The sequence below is a fragment of the Gnatocerus cornutus genome, unplaced genomic scaffold (genome assembly GCF_029298725.1).
Source record: "Gnatocerus cornutus isolate USDA-ARS CGAHR unplaced genomic scaffold, icGnaCorn1.1 ctg00000033.1, whole genome shotgun sequence".
Classification (NCBI taxonomy): domain Eukaryota; kingdom Metazoa; phylum Arthropoda; class Insecta; order Coleoptera; family Tenebrionidae; genus Gnatocerus; species Gnatocerus cornutus.
Genome location: NW_028275382.1, coordinates 363041 through 382426, shown reverse-complemented (window position 1 = coordinate 382426; position 19386 = coordinate 363041). Strand labels below are relative to the sequence as shown.

The following is a 19386-nucleotide window of genomic DNA, read 5'->3' as shown; positions in this document are numbered from 1 at the left end:
TCCGGGAGCCATGTTAGTCGTCTCGTAGTTGTGCCCATGACGAGTGTGGTGTTGAACACATAAATCGAAATTGTTCACCATCCAACGTGGTCTTCGTCGTTCTGCCCTATCGTTAGCCCCTTTCGAAGGTTGGGGACAGAAACCCTTTTGTGCGCCACGTTGACTGCGACACCCTCGTCGTCTTAAGCCGGGAAAAACCCTTTTTAAAAGGGTTTTCCTATTGTGTGGGACCAACCTTGCCACATCGTTGAATCTCATCGACGCCTTTCGACTCTCGACTCCAAGCTCGTCGATCCCTTTTACCCAGATCGAGTTCGATCATCGTCGATAGCACCTAGACCAGCAAGGCTAAGTTCCCTTTCGTAACTTACTAACATTTCAACCTAGCAAATTTATCGTTACTCTCGTTTCAACTTAGTATCACTTAAATTTAAATTTTAACTCAGTTTCATTTCATTTTAGTCTTAACGTAGTATAATTTAACTTTTGTAACTTTTCCTTTTGTTATTAAACGCTTTAAGTAAAGAGCTTCCAGTTTCCCTCTTTACTACTGTTGTAGAAACTGGTGGCGCCCATTGTAGTTGCCACTTGCGTCTACTGAACCCAGCCCGTCTCCCTGAGCCTAGCCGCACCATTTTGTTGTTACAAATTACGTAACAAATTGGCGCCCAACGTGGGGCCCTTCATTTCATTTGCTTGGGAGATTGTAGTTAGGTGGACGCAAGCGGTCATCGTTAGTTAGTAGGTGTGCATGTTAGTTATAATTTTTTTTTCTTTCCTTGGACTTGCTGGATTTCGGTTTCGTAGCTTTGATCAATATGTCGCTGCATCTGACTGGTGCCCTTGTGAACTACCTGGTTCAGGAGGAGCTGGCGTACGAGCTAAAGGTTCGCGGGATCTCGGACTCGACGGGCGTCGATAATATGCGAAGGTTTCTTCGAAACCTACTAAGAGAAGAAAATTCGGGGATTCAAGCCTTGTAGTCCTGGCGTGTATGACGAGGAGTCATTCCAAACCACATCGGCGACCCAGGCGGCGGGTAAGATTCGGGCCCAACTGGCTCATCTGTTCGGGCGTATCAACCGCCTCGCCATAGGGGAATCGGTCGAAAAACAGAGGACGCGGTCGGAATTCATGAGTCGAATAGGTACTCAGTTTGATGTGAGGGTCGGGGCGGTGCCTAATCCAAACGTGAACCTTCGATTCCGTCTCAACCTAAATAGCCCCCTGTCAGGCCACGAGGATGAAGACGCGGAAGACGTGGAGGGCGACGACCCTGAAATCTCGCGGTTGACCCTTCACCAAAACCCTGTACGGCCCAAGGACATTGTAGCGTGAGGTGTAAAGTTTTCCGGGGAAAACAATTTAAGTCTCGCCGCCTTTTTAGAGCGCATCGACGACCTTTGTCAGGCGTACGAAGTAGACAAACAATCCTTGTTGGGGAAAGCGGTATTTTTGCTGGAAGGTCGCGCATTGATATGGTATCGAGCGAACAAATCAGCCCTTCGCACTTGGGACGATTTGTTCGTACGACGGAAGGAGGTATTTCTGCCGGCGAACTACGACGAACGATTGTGGGATGAAATTCGTGCGAGAACCCAAGGACCAGATGAGCCCATCGACATTTATGTGGCGTGTATGGTAAATCTATTCGCGCGGTTGAACACGGCTGTTCCGGCCACACTCCAAATGGACGTAATTCGCAAAAATTTAACGCCGTTTTACCAGATGCACCTATCTTTAACACAAACCCCGTCGTTGGAGCAATTAGTTCACATCTGTCGGGCATTGGAGCACTGCAAATCGTCGGCAGATGCTTATAAGCCGCCGCGAGACCAAAATAGTATCGAGAGAGACCTAGGGTATAAATCGAGAACGCCTTCTAGAACGGTGGAAGCCGTCGAACCACACCCACGAGAAACGGTAACTGCGCTACCTAGCACGTCGAGGGTAGGCGCACCCGTGCCGTCGTCACGACCGTCGCCTTCAATTTGTTGCTGGAAGTGCGACAAAGCTGGTCACCGCGCCGCTGAATGCCGATCCAAAAAGGGGATCATGTGCTATCGGTGCAAACGACCTAACGTCACACTGAGGAATTGCCCGTCCTGTGCGGAGTCGGGAAACGCAAACGGGACCCAGCAGTAGATCGGCTCTGGTCGGCCCCGTTTGCGAGCCCGGTCAAATTATTCGAGAAATCTTCGGTCAGTACTATCGTTAACTACATTTTTTGCAAAGTCTGGGGACATTCGGCCGCATCTAGAGGTTTCGTGCTTCGGGATACGTTTGTTGGGGTTACTTGACTCAGGAGCTAGCTGCACCATCTTAGGAAAAGCAGGAATCGAACGTTTTCGGAACATCCGCTTGAAGACAAATCGTCTCTTAGGAGAAAATGACCAGTGCACTATCGCGGACGGAAGCCGGCACCTGATTTCGAGTACCGTGTCGCTACCTTTCAAACTTCGAGATCGAGTAGTTCTTCTGGAAGTGGCACAGGTCCCTTCATTACCACACGAACTAATTTTAGGAGCGGACTTTTGGCTTAGAATGGGGATAGTTCCGGACTTGCGTAGCCACTCGTGGCAGTTTTCGCCAGTGCAGGCAGCCTCCGTGGAGGTTCCTCAAAACCCCGCACTGACAGTGCAGCAGCGATCGATCCTGAACAAGATAATAGAGAATTGTTTTAAAAACGGTGGTACGGAAATCGGATGCGTGAAAGGGGTCGAGCACCACATTACCCTTCTGGACGATAACCCGATCAAGCAGCGCAACTACCCTGTGTCCCTAAAGATACAGGAGGCCATCAACGCGGAATTGGATCATATGCTTGATAACAACGTCATAGAACTCTCAACGAGCGCTTGGTCGTCCCCGGTGGTGATGATCAGGAAGAGGGACGGGTCCTATCGCTTCTGCGTAGATTATAGGAAACTCAATAAGGTCACCGCGAAGGACGCGTACCCTCTTCCTAGAATATCCACCATCCTCGATAAACTCCACAACGCGCGGTACTTAACATCCTTGGATATTAAATCGGCTTATTGGCAAGTCGCCGTGGCCCCGGATAGTAGACCGTATACGGCGTTTTCAGTTGCGGGCCGAGGGTTGTTTCAGTTGCGTCGTCTTCCTTTCGGACTAACAAACGCTCCGGTGGTATTTCAACGCATCATCGATCAGGTCGTCGGACATGATCTTGAACCCTTCGTATTTTAATACCTGGACGATCTCATCATTGTCACCCCGTCCTTCGAGCAACATATGGACATTCTAGGTAAGGTCCTCCATCGGTTGTCGAGTGCAAAATTAACCCTAAACCGGGATAAATGCAAATTTTGTCGGTCGTCACTAAATTATCTGGGGTATGTCGTGGATAATCGCGGGTTGCATGTCGATCCTGGGAAGGTATCGGCTATTGTGGATATACCTCGCCCCCAAACCATTCGCGATGTTCGTCGCTTCTTGGGTATGTCCTCGTGGTATCGGCGTTTTATTTCGGATTTCGCATCACTCGTAACGCCCCTGACAGACCTCTTAAAGAAAAATCGACGCTTTGAATGGACGCCCGCTTGTGAACAATCGTTCTTGAAAGTTAAGGAGCTTTTGATTTCGGCCCCAATCCTATATAGCCCAAATTTCGACCTCCCATTTACGGTTCAAACAGACGCGAGTGCCTACGGGATCGGAGCAGTGTTAACGCAAACCTATCCGGACGGTGAACACGTCATTAGTTATATAAGTAGGTCCCTCTCGGCGCAAGAGCGGAATGATAGTACCACGGAAAAGGAGTGCCTGGCGGTGATCTGGGCGGTACAAATTGTTTTCTTCTTCATTCCATAATATCATCGAAGTTGAACACCAAAAATCGTATTCCAAAAAGTTGTTCACACTCTCATTATGTTGCTGATGTCTAATGATCTCCATCTTTCTCTGTTACCTTCCATAAGAGATTGTGGCGCACCAAACATTTTCCAAAATGTTGTGCGTAAATTAAACCACACAGTGAGGTGTTCCTGATGAAAAAAAAAGTTTGACTTCAGAATGATAGCATCGATATTGTAAAAGAAAATACCTCAGAACAGAATATTACAACTTTTTGTAATATGTCTTTTTTTTTTAAGGCCCAATTATCTTCGTTTGTTCGTCTCAATTTGCGAAGCCTCCACCAGTCTCAGAATTGCAATAATCGAAAGAGTCCCATCGTGCTATTCTTTAAAGTATTGCAACAAAAGCGAGAGCAAAAATCGGTAGAAAGTTTTGTTATTCGCAATTGAACCTTATCGATGCTTTCCGAAAGATTGACTTCACAATGACAGCCTTGACAATGTAAACGAAAATACCTCAAAACAGATCATTACAACGATCGCTACGTTTCTCTGCAACTTTCCAAAAAAAGTTGTCAAGTATAAATGTGATTCCTAAAGTTGTTCAAACTTCCATTATGTTGCTGATGTCTAAAGATCTCCATGTTTTTCTGTTACCTTCCATAAGAGTTTGTGACGCATAAAACATCTTCAAAAATGTTGTTCGTCATTGAAACCACGCAGTGCGGTGTTTCTGATGGGAAAAAAGTTTGACTTCAGAATAAGAGCATTAATAATGTGAAAGAAAATACCTCTCTCAGAACAGATTGTTATAACGATTGTTCCGTTGTCTTTCAAGGCTCTTTCATCAACCACCCGATGATCTTTTTCGTTTGGTCGTCACAATCTGCGGTACCTCCACCAATCCCAGAATTGCAAACAATGGAAGGAAATTTTGATGCGAAAAGATCGTTAAGGATTAGATAATGGCCTAATTAATGGCAAAGAGAAAAAACGCAACCTCATAACCTCACAAAAAATGACATTTCAAGTTCGATTTACTTAGGCAACACGCGAAACACACTCAGTGTTGCCAACCTTAGAGCGTGAGTTGGTCGTTTCATCGGTGCCAACTGAAACATCGGCAATTAAGATAAAATCATATCTTGACTGTCTACGAATAGAAAATTTTAATGGGGGAATCGCATCTGCCTGTTCTGCTGGAAAGGGGGCTCTTAACCTCAAATGCCTTCTGTTTCATTCGTCCATTACCATTTGCCCTTCTCTTCTCAACACGTGTCTGCTTCACTTCAATGAAGGCTGTTCAAATTCTCATTTTGTAGTGTGTTTAAAGATCTTCAAGTTTTTCTACTATTTGAAACTACACAGTTAGGTGTTTTAACCTCACAAAAAAAAACGTCGTTTCGAGTTTGAATTGCATAGGCAGCACATAAAACACATAATTTGAGCAATGCCAACTGTCACTGGATCGAATTTTTTTTTAATGCGATGGGTTTTCGATCCACTGAACGTGGCGAAAGCTCATTGGCCGAAACACGACACCAGCGCCACCAAAGTCCATCCGTTGTGACATTTCATGATTTTGGTTCACGTTAAAATCGACGGGGTCGACGTAAAGTCGGATCGGAAAAAAATTAATAACGCAGCCCCAAAGACAATTTAAGAAATAAAATAGTCAACTGGCACCGTAAAACGACTTTCTCTATCGATAAAACCACCCCCCAATCATCATCCACGCGCTATCCAAAAGAAAGGCTGTCCCCCATGCAAAACTCGGAACTCTCAACTATCCAAGTGAGAGAGCCTGCTCACGTTTTAGTAAGTATTAACTAGGTGGCCCTCGGAGATCAGTGGATCTCGCTTTTTTCGTGAACCTTGCTTTTCCGGGGCGTTGGGTTTTAATTTAAGATTGCTTATTCGTTATACTGTGACGATAGTAGGCTAGTATGGGAAGAGTAGGCTAGTTAGGAATAATAATAAGTTTTAATTTTGGACAGTTGTAAAAATAATAAAGAGAAAACGTTACAATTTGGTGTTAGAAGTGGGATTTGTTCGAGTTCGTCGTTGTCTCGTAGTTGTTGAACAAATTGTTAATGCCCATGACCAGAAGCATGACGTTGGTAGAGTTGCAGGCACAGTTAGCTGCTATTTTGGAAATGATGAGGAAAAACACAGAAGAAATCAAGAACAATACCGTCGAGGAAATTAGAAAAGTGGAAGAAACACTAAAACAAGAAAATAGTGAAAGAGTTAGAAAGGTGGAAGAGATGTTAGCGCAAGTAGAGAAAAAGGTGACGAAAATGCAAGACATAATGGAGGCCACCATCGAAGAGGAGATTAATAGAAAAATGGAAGCAATTGAAGGAGTGCTTCGTAGAAGACTAGGAGAGGCGACTGTTTCTTCGGGTTTATCTGTTAAACCAAGTCCATTCACAGGCAATGATTCTTGGTATGAATATTACGCTCAATTCGAGATTGTTGGTAAAATAAATAATTGGTCGATTAACGAAAAGGCGAATATGCTAGCCGCCATGTTACGCGAAACTGCTTTAGGAGTTTTGCAAAGTTTACCGGCTTCCGATCGTTTGGATTATTCAAAACTAACATCTGCCTTAAAACTTCGATTTGGTGATGAACATCTGTCAGAGCTGTTATATGGCCAACTACATAATAGAAGTCAGTTGCCGCGACTTAACTTCCTTTGCTTATGAGATCCAGAGATTGGCACATAAAGAGTTTTCTAAGTGTCCGCTAGAGACGCAGGAATACGTCGCAGCGAGACAGTTCATTGAAGGAATTGCAGATTTTGACGTCCAGCGAATAGTGCGGTTGTCAAATCTTCGTACACTCCAGGAAGCTCTAGTGAAAGCGCTTGAAATTAAGGCTGCAACAAAGGCGACTCGACAATGTAAGATTGTTCGGTGCATCGATGTTCCCCTTAGTGATAACATCGAGAAGATTGCTGCTGTTAGGTCTTCTCCAAGATTCCCTAGAAAACCTGGTTCGTCAGCGGTTAATCCTAATTACTCTAAGAAAATTATTTGTTGGAATTGTGGAGTGGAGGGGCACGTTTGTAGCCAGTGTAAATCAAGACCTAGAGTGACAAGGTCAGTCGACCAGGGCACCAACACATCGTTGGAAAACTAGATTTTGCCAATCTCAAGAGGCAGGGATTGGCTGGGCATCTTCAAAAACGCCTCAAATTTGTCCACAATTCTTCAACCAACTCTTCTGATTGCAGTGAAGATGAAGTTAGTAATCTTCATGTTTGCAGATTAGAAAATAGTCCGATATTAGAAGGTTTTGTAAATAGTGAATCCTGTAAAATGCTGGTAGATACTGGAGCTAATGTCACCATTGTTCATCCTAGAATTTTTGCTAAGATGTCCAACATTGATTCACCTGATGTTAATTTTTCAAAGAAAATTGTTCTGAAGACAGCAAATGGTGACAAGATTATTGTTTTAGGCGTCAAAAGCTTTCAATTTAGACTAGGTGATTTTGTTACAAATCACGAAGCTTTTGTTGCTGCAGTCGTTGACGATTGTATCCTGGGTGCTGAGTTTTTGCGCAACAATGGGTGCATCGTAGATCTGAAGCATAATGTTCTGAAAATCAACAACAATGAAGAAGTGTCCTTGTATTGCAAAAATATCAAATTGGAAACACATGTCATCATGTCTCCATGTAATTTTACTGTACCAGCTACATCAGAGTTTGTTATTCCAATTGAAATTTCCGAATTAAACAACAATGCTTTATACATCTTTGAGCCTGAAAAGTTCATCAGTCATAATAAGCCTGTAGTTTTGGCAAGAATTATCGCACAAAGTTCAAGATTACCAATTAGAATTTTAAACACCTCAACAGAAGCCATTAAAATCAAGAAAGGCACACCTCTAGGACGAGTTGAACATGTTCAAAGCATTAAAGCAGTAGAGTCAAGTAACATTTACAAAGAAAAGTCTTTACGAAAACTGTCAGATTGTCTAGAAGATCTTTATAGAAGAAGTACTCAAGATTTAAGTTCTGAACAAAAGAAGAAAGTTTTTGATTTGTTATTGGAATTTCAAAACATTTTTGCTAAAAATTCAGGTGATTTTGGACGTACTCATTTAGTCAAGCACAAGATAGACGTAGGAGATTCTAGACCAATTAAACAGGCCCCACGTAGGGTTCCACTGTCCCGAGTTGGTGAGGTTAATGAGATGGTAAAGGACATGCACCAAAGAGGTGTAATAGAGCCTTCGACGAGTCCATGGACCTCACCGATCGTGTTGGTTAAAAAGAAGGATGTTCAACAAGATTTTGCGTTGATTATAGAAAATTAAATGAAGTTACCAAGAAAGATTCTTATCCACTTCCTAGAATTGATGACACTTTGGATGCTGTCGGTAGTTCGTCATGGTTTTCCACTTTAGATTTGCAAAGTGGTTATTGGCAGGTCGAAATGGACGAGACAGATAAAGAAAGGACTGCGTTTACTTCATGTGCGGGTTTGTGGCAGTTTAATGTTATGCCGTTCGGACTTTGTAATGCGCCGAGTACATTTGAAAGATTAATGGAACGCATATTAAGCGGTTTATCTTGGAATACTGCGTTAGTTTATTTGGACGATGTTATTGTTCACGCTGGAGATTTCAATGAAGAACTCATTCGTTTGCGCCAAGTATTTAGTAGACTAAAGGACGCTAATTTAAAATTAAACCCCAAGAAATGTTACTTGTTCCAAAAACAGGTCAAGTATCTGGGGCATGTGATGTCTGGTGAGGGCGTGCAGACTGACCCTGAGAAGACAGAAGCCGTAAAAAGCTGGAAGATTCCCACTAACGTCCATGAAACAAGAAGTTTTCTCGGACTTTGTAGTTACTACCGTCGGTTTGTGAAGAATTTCTTTGATGTTGCCAAACCCCTTTTTGTCATCACTGAGAAGAACAAGAAATTTGAGTGGACAAAAGAATGTCAAAGGTCGTTCGAGAATTTGAAAGTGTTGATGACTTCTGCTCCGATTTTGGCTCATCCACAAGAAGAAGGAAAATTCTTCTTAGACACTGATGCAAGCTCGTTTTGTATTGGTGCTGTTCTGTCGCAAGAACAAGATGGTTGCGAGAAAGTTATTGGTTATTACAGCAAAACTCTTCATAAAGCACAGAAAAACTGGTGCGTCACAAGAAAAGAACTTTATGCCGTTGTTAAGTCCATCGAGAACTTTCACAATTTGCTTTATGGATGAAAGTTTGTGATTCGCAAAGACCATTCTGCGTTACAATGGTTGATGAAGTTTAAGAATTCAGAAGGTCAAACAGCAAGATGGTTAGAGGTTTTGCAAACTTACGACTTTGAAATTCGTCATCGTTCTGGAAGAAGTCACGGGAATGCTGACGCTTTATCACGAAGACCATGTGATGGAAATTGTAAAAATTGTTGTCGACAAGAAGAAAGAGAAGTCTCTGTCAATGTCACAAAGCTGGAAGAGATCGAAATAAATGGTTCTTCAATTTCTGCAGAAGATTTGAAGAAGAAACAGCGAGAGGATTCGTCGTTGAAAAGAATCATTGAATGGTTAGAAATGGAAAGAAGACCAGAATTTCAAGAAGTTTCTGGGTCAAACCCAATTTTGAAAGCGTATTTGGCACAATGGAAAAGTCTGAAACTGTTGGATGGTTTGCTCTACAGGCTGTGGGAAAGTGCAGATGGTAGAGAAACGAAAGAAAAACTGGTTTTACCAGCAGCGTTAATAATCGAAGTCTTAAAACATCTTCACGATAGCTCTTCTGGTGGTCACTTTGGCATCAAGAAGACGTTGGAAAAAGTTAGGGAACGGTTTTATTGGATTAGTTGCCGAGAAGATGTTGAAAACTATTGCAAAACCTGCGATGCTTGTAATGGTAGAAAAGGTCCCAATACAAGACAGCGTTCGAAGATGCAACAGTTTAACGTCGGGTCTCCGTTTGAGAGAATAGCTATCGATATTCTCGGACCACTGCCGATGACAATTCGTGGAAACAAGTATCTAGCTGTTATAATGGATTACTTTACAAAGTGGCCAGAAGTTCTTCCTCTACCAAATCAAGAAGCTGAGACTGTGGCTGGAGCACTGATTGAAAACGTAATTTCAAGATTTGGGGTTCCAATGGAAATTCATTCAGATCAAGGGCGAAATTTTGAATCAGGGTTATTTTCTTCAGTTATGAAAATCCTGGGCATAAGTAAAACAAGAACGACTGCACTTCACCCACAGTCAGATGGAATGGTTGAGAGGTTCAACAGAACAATTTTGGATTATCTTTCAAAATTCGTCGATAAGAACCAAGGTGACTGGGACAAGAAAATCAGTCTTTGCATGATGGCGTATAGAACTGCCCTAAATGAGACTACGCGATTCACACCAGCAAAATTGATGTTTGGAAGAGAGCTTCGGTTACCGATAGATTTAGTTGTTGGTCAATTACCTGAACAATCGGAACAAACTTTGCCAGAATGGGTTAACAAAATGCAGAAAGACTTATGGAATTTTCATGAAGATGCCAGAAATAACATCAGTACGGCGAGCAACAGAATGAAGGCGAGATACGATCTTCGAGCTACGGGGTCCAGGTATAAATAAGGCGACAAAGTTTGGTTTTTCAATCCTAAAAGAAAAAAAGGAAGATGTCCAAAGCTCCAGAAAGACTGGGAAGGGCCGTATGAGATTTTGAAATGTTTGAATGATGTAGTATTCAGAATCCGCATGGGCCGCAATGGTAAACCGAAGGTAGTTTACAGTGATCGTTTGTTTCCATATAGAGGTAGAAAAGAAGTATTCTCCGAGGACGTTGAAAATTAAGAGGGGGAGAGTGTGACGATAGTAGGCTAGTATGGGAAGAGTAGGCTAGTTAGGAATAATAAAAAGTTTTGTTTTTGGACAGTTGTAAAAATAATAAAGAGAAAACGTTACAATACTATTAAACAAAAAGGCCTCGGAAAAGTTAGGTCCACGAAAAAAGCGAGGTCCACAGATACCCGAGGTCCACCCAGTTAATTGTATTTGGTTATTTAGCATTTAGCAAAGAAAATTTTAGAATAACTTGATTTTGTGTGTTCTTCGATTTTTGAAACCCTGATAAAAATAATTACGCTTGGCAAAATAAAAATTTTTCTGAAAGATTCAGAAAGAAAAAAGAATAAAATCTTCATAATAAAATAAATTAAAAAGCCAACGTGTTTCACCATAAAAATTTTACAGTACGCGGAAAAAATAAACAATCAGGCTAAACTATTAATGGTCTCTGAGTCTATAGCAAGTTTTGTTGTCGATGAAAAAATAAGACACACGGTGTAGTCTTTCATATGAACAATGCATTTCAATATCCTTAATAAATTATAGCTATTATATGAGTTTAAAGCATTTGCAGTTACCATAATGTTAAGTCATTAAAACATTGTAGTAGCTGTTTTCGTTGTTACCATTTTCCTGACCTCTTCTATACATGTTTTTTTGATTTTTCCTGTCTATTCGCGAAAGTGTTCAGTTTATAACGGGTGTACAAAAATAGTTATATTTGGAGTAGGTCCTGGAATTTTGAAAAGACGTTTCTAATAACAGTGTAGTTGTCATCCATGAACCCTGGTGAAAAAATTCTCTCATAAGGTTGTTCATTCACTTTGATTTTGTGCAATTCGCTCCCAGTTTTTACTAACTCGCTTAATGCGATCGGTTCAATGTGTGAGTAGTCTTTCTTGCTTCGCTTTTTAGAGTTGTCGTTAAACCTCATCTTCAACAATCCGTCAATTTTCGGTTAAATATCTTTAAGAATCTTTTTCGTCATAAACTACGCTACCTCTTCCTCTTCTCCTTTTTTGTCGGTCAAATTCGATCTTTCTATCTTCCATTCTCTCTTTGCCTTTAGTTTCATCAAGTGTTCAATGCAGTGCAATGTATTCTAGATTTTTTTTTATTGATTTTTTACTTTTCATTTATTATATACATTGTTGGGCCGGTCTTAATTCCGCTCCCTTTATTTGGGCTCTTCATTTTGTTTGCCTGTCTTCCATTCTGTTACTTTGTCACCTTACTGATCCAAATGTAGGTAAGAGCATGTACGTACTGTAGTGAGACCACCCCTTTCTCCCGTTGTTGTTCCCTAAAGGGGTACGTTTCGTCCCCGCCGTGTTGGCGGATGCGCTCGCGTGATCGTCACCGAAGGTAAATCAAACCTTTACCTACCCTACGTTGTGTATTTTGATTAGGGGTAGCTAATTACCCCTTTTCCTTTTATTCCCGACATCGAAGGATGCTCGGGGTCGAAATTCAGGATCCTCAGCGTTCCCGCAAAGTAGCATCACACACCAAAGGAGGGGGTTCACCCATTTAAAAGCAGCAATACATATCAAGGAGTTTATTGACACACATCAATTAAATTTACAGGGCCAAATCTTAAGTCCGAACTCTAAATCCGGAAGACAATAATATGCAGCATAAACAATACAAATGATAATAATATAGGCCAGAGCAGAGGGGGTTATGTCGCCTAACTCAAGTAACGCGTCTAAGTTAACTCCTGCACGACGCGGGGTGGCGCAAGTAAATTCGTTGGCGAACTTCCTCTTCGGAAATCTAGAAGAGGTTTCCGCTAACTAAACAGAGTTCTGGGCACCTTGAACAGATTTCCCAAAAAATAAATACCTTTTTCAACCGCCCCTAACTTCAGGTCTCTTGATGCGCTTCAATTTCCAGACAAATTTTGACACTTCGAACTTACACCGTACTTAGACATGGGCGCCGCGGATTTTTAGGCAATAAGTGTTTAGTTAACGGTTGGTTTACATCGCGGGTTTTTAGATTACGTTCTAGCTAGACGGTCCAAGTCCGGTCTAAGATTGGCAAGAACGCCCCACGCGAGCAAAGTCCAGAATTCGACTCGTAGCAAAATACACCGAATGTACGACAAACGAAGCTCGGAATATGCAAACTGAATTTGCGAACAAATGACCAGTGGATTACAGTTAACTGAGAGATCCGTTTCTTTGCTTGAATGTTCTTGTTTCCTCCCACGATGTTAAAGTAAAGGTGGCTCTCGTAAGAGCGAGGACCCGTACGATTCACGACACGGGCCCCCATATAAATAAGTTTTTTTCATCTCAGAACTGCACTTTCAGGTCCCCCCCGGACCCCTATTCCAAACAACGTTTGCGTTAACTAAAACCCGTACAAGAACGATAACGAAATTCATTTGCTGGTGGTTTTGTGGTTTTTCAAATTTTTGGTTTCTCGATATTTTTGTTTAGTGTAGAATTCGTTAAATCGTTAATTACTTTGGGGATTTTGTCAAATCCTCGGTCCTGTATGTATTCACGCTTTCGCGTGGTTCCCCGACTTCTCTCGACCGATGTAGTAGTTTAGTTATTTTCTAACCGCGAACCCACACCTCAAGCCCGCGCAATTTGTAATCAAAATCTTACCTTGGCGCTGGGGCACCCGGAAACTCCGACTAAGGGATGGAAACACCTACTGCACTCTTTACCACTCGGTAAGGTTAACGCGTTTAAAGTTTGTTATGCACAAAGAAAAAAATTACAAAAAACTAGAAAACGATTAATACAGCACAAACACACAGAAATCTAAATGAAATTCACTAGCACTGAATTACTTCGATAAAACAGATCGTCACCCGAAAGTACGACTGAAGTAATCAAAGATCGTCTAATGACTGACTCTTCTTCCCTAATTTTCGGTTTTTAAGAAACGGCTCAGCCGGATTTGCTCGCGCATTTTAATTTTGACTTGGGTTTCCCTATTGGACGCTTGAGGGTGGTTTCGGTTCGCGTTCATCCCCCACTCTCTTAGCACATATGCAAATTAATTACCCATTATTTAATTATTACGTTCATATCGGTATAATTGAAGCCCTCGCAAGGCACCTTTATGTTGTATTCAACTAGGCATTACCGATATAAAAAAAGAATGAAAGTTCTACGATGAAGTTGACCCGTTTGCTGTTAAATGTTTTGGTTAATTTGTTGAAAATTATTTAATTATTTTATACCTGACCAAATCAACAACAAACGTGGTCTTCGGCCCTGTTTCGTTTATTACAATTAGGCGTAAACCTAATTTAGCTCTGATTAAGAAATTGAGATAAGTGTTTCGGCCGTTTCGACCTAGATGGCACTCTCGGGATGATTTGTGAAATCGGAAATCCCTTTTTCTAAATTTCCTTTATCAGATTTATTTTCCTGAAATTGGCATGCTCTAGTTCTACGTTAGTAAAATTTAGCGGTGTCGACTAAGGTAGTTCGGACAATGGTTTCTAAAGGCTTAACCAGATTTTGAATAGAACAGTTATTACCTGTTTGATTTAAATCTAAACTTCACTAATCATTCTAAACAATCATTTGCAACAAAGGCACTAACTAATAATCTTGTAAAAAATTAACACAAAATTAAAATCTCTTAATTAAATCAATTTATGCTGAATTATGGTTGACTTCCGCTGCTAAAAGGGTTAGTAACTATATCGAGGGTGGTATCAAAATGTAGAGAAACTCTTCGCGAGATTTGTTGGAATCGCGCTGTCCCGATAAATGGTTGATTATGATCAGTAGTGTAACAAAGCCGGTTCTAGACCGGAAGTCGTAATCTCGAGCGCCCGTCCGGTGATGTATTGCTGGTCATCTACCAATCAGGCGCACAGATGGTGTCGGCGGCTCTTCCGGCGTATTGCTGGTCATCTGCCAATCAGGTGGCGGGTGATTTAAAAATTTGACACATGGCGGTGCGAATTTGACAGCTGGTGGCGGGAAATTGAAATGTGTAGCCGGTTGGAGGCGCCGCGAGCCGATAAACAGTTCAATTTGCGCGTGCGCGGCTAAACGGCGGGAAATTTAAAAATTTGACAGATGGCGGTGGAAATTTGACAGCTGGCGGCGGGAAATTTGAATTGACAGATGGCTGTAAATTTGACATTTGATCGTTCAAGATGGCGTCTTTAATTGTGACAGCTGGTAGAGGATCAAGATGGCGGTGACGGTTTGGGTGACAATCATAGAGGGCGCTAGAGAGAGAGCAAAAAATTCAAAAAAATTTGAGTGCGGTTCTCGGAAAAAATTGCAATTTCTCGGAAAAAAATATTATAATTTCTCGGAAAAAACATGTAAAATAGTTCGTTATTTGGGTGTGGTCATTTGGTCTGATTTCCGCGTTTCTCGGAATAACCGCAAACATTGATAACAGACCAAACTAGATGTTTTCAAACAAGACAAAAATTTAAAATAGTTCGCAGGGTATAAACAAGGTGTTTGAGATTTTCAGTCGCTGCTTGTATTTTTTATGAGACTTTTGGTGGGTCGTATGTACGATTTTCTGTAGCGGGATATTTAAAAATGGTGGAGTGCACGCCATCTATCCATCGTGGTGTGGTAGAAATCTGTATTATCGATTAAAAAATTTTCTGGAAATATGTAAAAAGTGTATGGGGCAATGACACTATTATAGCGATCGAGTACCTATATAATAATAAATTAATGAAAAAAAAAAATTCTGCAGATCGTCTAATGTATGCAGGAATCTGCAAATCGATCAACATTAGTAGATGTCATATTTTTAGCGCAAATTTTGAATTCGATAAGAGGTGTGTGAGTGGGTGGTGCGTGCAAATATAAATCCAATTGAACTTCCGTAATTTACAAGTATTCAAAATGAATACGCAAACAAGAGAAGAAGTCAAATCAATTATTAGAAACCGATGGCCTAATCTTAAATTTGTAAGTTTATGATCTTTATATAATATATTTATGTTTTATTTTAACCTATCTTTATCAGTTTGTCTTGGTGTCTCTTGAAAAACTCCCTGAAGATGCTGATATTCTCAATATATCAGGGTGTGAACTAGGCAGTGTAGGTTGTATAAACAATACATGGGGCCTACATATTTACCATAAGGTGAGTTCCTTTTTTCATATATTTTCAATTCAAGGAATTTATTTTTGAATATCTTCACAGTATCCTGAGACAATTCGAAGGCGTGGAAGACCACGGAAAAGGAAGCCTTCTTTTCAATTTATTGCTTTGTAAATATATTATATACAAATAAAATTAAATAAAAGTATAAAGTTTTATTTATTATTCAAAATAAAGGGCGTGCAATATAAGCAATAAAGAATTACTTAACTAATTACATATATGAAAAGCGTGTTTGGCGCTTTTTGGTAAGGAGCTTATATTTTTTCTTATTATAGTCATCGTCGTCGTCGTCCTCATCGTTGCAGTGATCTGTGAGAAAAATATTATCAATATTTCATAAGAATGATCATCAATGTGATGATTAGAATAAATTGAATAATGATCCCCACGAAAGTGAATTAATTTTATTCAAACTAATAAATCGTTTATTGTCAAAAGATGATAAAGCTTTTATTAATTTTAAAAGTGCAAAGTGATGTATTTGAATTAAATGTATTCTGTCGTGCCCATTTTTAAAGCTGAAATAAACAATAAAGCAATAAATAGCCTGTTCAGAATACGATTTTTCACAATACCTACATTTCATAATTTGAATTTAAATTCGAATCTAACGAATAAATTGTGTTAAATTAATCTTTATGCGGTAAATGATGTTAATATAGATGTTAGTGTTAAAATCAAGACATTGATATTATTACCTCTATTTTTGTGCTTCAACTTCCTCGACTGTGGCATGTATGAATTTGATCCTGCTGATATTTTAACGAATTTGTCGATTGAGAGAGTTAGAAATAAAATTGAATCAAGTTGCCATCCACTTCCAGATGATTCAAAATTACATGTCTGCGAATGAAAAATTAAATTAATACTAATAATAATAAGACATGTAAGTACTTACTTGGGCAATGAGATTTCGAAATAAAAGCGTCAAAATATCGTGTAGTTTCTCATTCGTTGTTGTTTTCAAAAATATTTTATTTTCAGTAGTAAAGTATTTATTTTCTCCGTTGACTTTATCATCATCCGCCAGCCGTAACACATATTTGCTACATAATTCCAAATTAAATTTGAGAGCACCCAATTGTTTAATTTTTTTATGTAACAAATCTTTAATCATATTCATCGAATCAACCAACAACTCGAAAAGTTCCACATGGTTATGGTTGTAGAGAATGTAGGTCTCAACGCGCGATTTGAACGCCAATAATGGCTGTAAAGGAGAAATTAATACCAAAATTTAGTTAAAATAAAGACTACTTACTTTGATTAGAGATAACCTTCGTAGTGGAGCTGATGTTGATGATGATGTTGATTGCTGGTGCTGGTGCTGCTGCAGTCCACTTCCTTGAGGTTGATGATGATGATGGGAAAATGCTTGTAGTTTTTCGTCTAGTAAATGTTTTAAACATTGGAGTTGAATAAATTTTGTTTGATTTTTGCGTTTTTCCCAGACAGATTTTGATGAACTCAACAATAGGTTTTTACATTCTTTTGTTGACTTTGCAATTTCTTCATTGATTTCGGTCACATTTTCTTTCGAATCCAAAGAAATATTGTTCAACATGTTTTCTATGTTCTTGATTTGTTCATCCATGCTAGTAGATGATGTTGATGAAGATGCTGATGATGACGATGACGACGACGATGATGATAGTTTCGTTGATTTATTCATGTTTCTCAAATTCAAAAACGTTGGCCTTTTCTGCCTTACCAACGTCTTTCTGCCCTCTGAAGATGATACTTGATCCTTTACCGCTCAACAAATAATTTCGAAGCTCGGAATTATCCAAAAAGTTTTGCGCCAAACGTTTGGGTAAAAAGAGATCACCTTTTCCATCAACAGAACAAACAACCGAATTTCCAAATTTTGTTTTAATACACTTTATATTAATAATTTTATACGAATGATCAACTACTAAGTCTTCATTTGCCCGAACACGATTGGGCAATGTGCATGAAGCGGTGTCATTTAATGACTGAAGAGTATTATGATGATTGGAATTCATTTTAATGATTTAAGTAATGCACGCGGACAGTAAAACTAGAATGAAGTGTCTGAAACTGAAATGAATAATAGATCTCCTTGTATGAAATAATTTATTACGTCACACAAAAATGATAAGCAAAAGCGTAAATTTGATTGGTTCTAAAATTAAAATATTTCATCATCGGTAGAAACCACCGAAGAAGAGGAAGAAGACGATGAAATATGTACAGTACTTGCTAATGTATATTTTTTCAAATGTAATTTAATACAACACCTTTTAAATGACTGTATTGAAAATAATGGTTTGTTGATGCACCATCCACACCAAGACCCAGAATCACCTACGTATTGGTACAATTTAGTAGATTTTATGACATAATGTAAAACAACTTTTTTTAGTTTAATACTAAAATCTGAATAAGATGTAACGTTTAATGAAATTATGTGGTCCACACATTTAAAACATACTCCAAACATACAGAGGTATTCATCATCACCAAACGTAACATCATAAAAATCGAAATTTATGCAAATGTACTTGTATCTTTGAATATTTCGAATATGTAGTCCGTATTCATTATAATAAGGGTTTTGGTATATCAGTAGTTTCATAAAGTTTTCACACTTCACTCTTTCACCCCACGTATAATTTTGATTAAGACAATTTTCACATTGACAATTAGCAAATTCGGTACCACTTTCAGCATTTTCAACGGAGATTATAATATCATTCTCAAGTCTTTCAGTCCAATAAAATTTGAGAAAATCGTACCATAAAATTGTCGGTAAAATATTGTATAAATTAACAATGCTATTTCCAAATGGAAAAGATTTTATTATTTGTATAAACGTTAAGTTTTGCAACGATTTTGGAGCTGAACCACTCATTTTTACTGTAATTGATTGATTGATTAGCAAACGACAGCACGACTTATTGCAATTGATTCGACTGGAAATATAAGAATATAAAACACGGAACTTTACCACTGAGGGAACGTTTTTTAATAAATCTGGGAAACCACGATTACCATAAATTACGTAATTGAACGGAAAACCTAACCAATGAACTAATTTGATAAAAAGCTGTAGTTTTCCTTAATATTTCATTAATCAGTAATAAAGTTAAAATCTGATTTACTCATCATTCTGACAAATTGGGATAATTTAAATCAAATTGTTTTTCATTAGAACAATTTATTTCGAATATCGACAAATCTTTAATATTCGATCGGGTGAACACAATTAAATTCATATTATTAAAAACCGTTAACACTGATCGAGTTGGTGATGTAATATTTTCTACAGATAAGACGGAAACATTACCACTAACAGAATGTTTTTTATAAAACACGGAAACCACTTTTACCACAACTTCGTATTTTTACAAAATCCTTTAAACTAATTTGATAAAAAACGGTGGTTTTATTAGCATTTTATTTATAAAACTTATAAAAAATATAAGTATAATATAAGTATAATTAAAATTTTTAATTTACTCATTATCATCTTCTATTTCTTCTCCTTCTTCTTCTTTATTTTCGAATGTTACAAGCCGAGATAGTAAATTCTTAATTTGAATCAAAATGTTTTCATTGGGGCAATTTATTCCGAATATCGACAAATCTTTGATAGCGGATCGT

The 19386-nt window shown here is 39.2% G+C and overlaps 2 protein-coding genes across 2 annotated transcripts in view; one reads left to right on the top strand and one right to left on the bottom strand.

The window, feature by feature from the left end:
• Positions 1-19386, top strand: part of LOC148166008 (CLIP domain-containing serine protease B4-like) — a 612376-nt gene that overhangs the window by 570170 nt on the left and 22820 nt on the right. The window lies entirely within an intron of this gene.
• Positions 15897-17765, bottom strand: LOC148166009 (uncharacterized). The gene is made up of 6 exons (XM_088049488.1): positions 17639-17765; positions 17567-17587; positions 17021-17514; positions 16658-16969; positions 16458-16602; positions 15897-16068 (listed from the first exon to the last, which is right to left on the bottom strand). Exons 1-6 carry the CDS (start codon positions 17763-17765, stop codon positions 15971-15973), a joined length of 1197 nt encoding a protein of 398 aa, XP_087905614.1. The 3' UTR covers positions 15897-15970.

Excerpts from the sequence above, each read along its gene's own strand:
- LOC148166009 (XM_088049488.1), bottom strand. The coding sequence starts at position 17,765 with ATGAATTCCAATCATCATAATACTCTTCAGTCATTAAATGACACCGCT. Across the intron at positions 17,588-17,638 it reads TAAAATTATTAATATAAAGT|GTGATCTCTTTTTACCCAAA; the intron begins GTATTAAAACAA and ends TTGATGGAAAAG. Across the intron at positions 16,069-16,457 it reads GTTGAAGCACAAAAATAGAG|ATCACTGCAACGATGAGGAC; the intron begins GTAATAATATCA and ends TTTTTCTCACAG.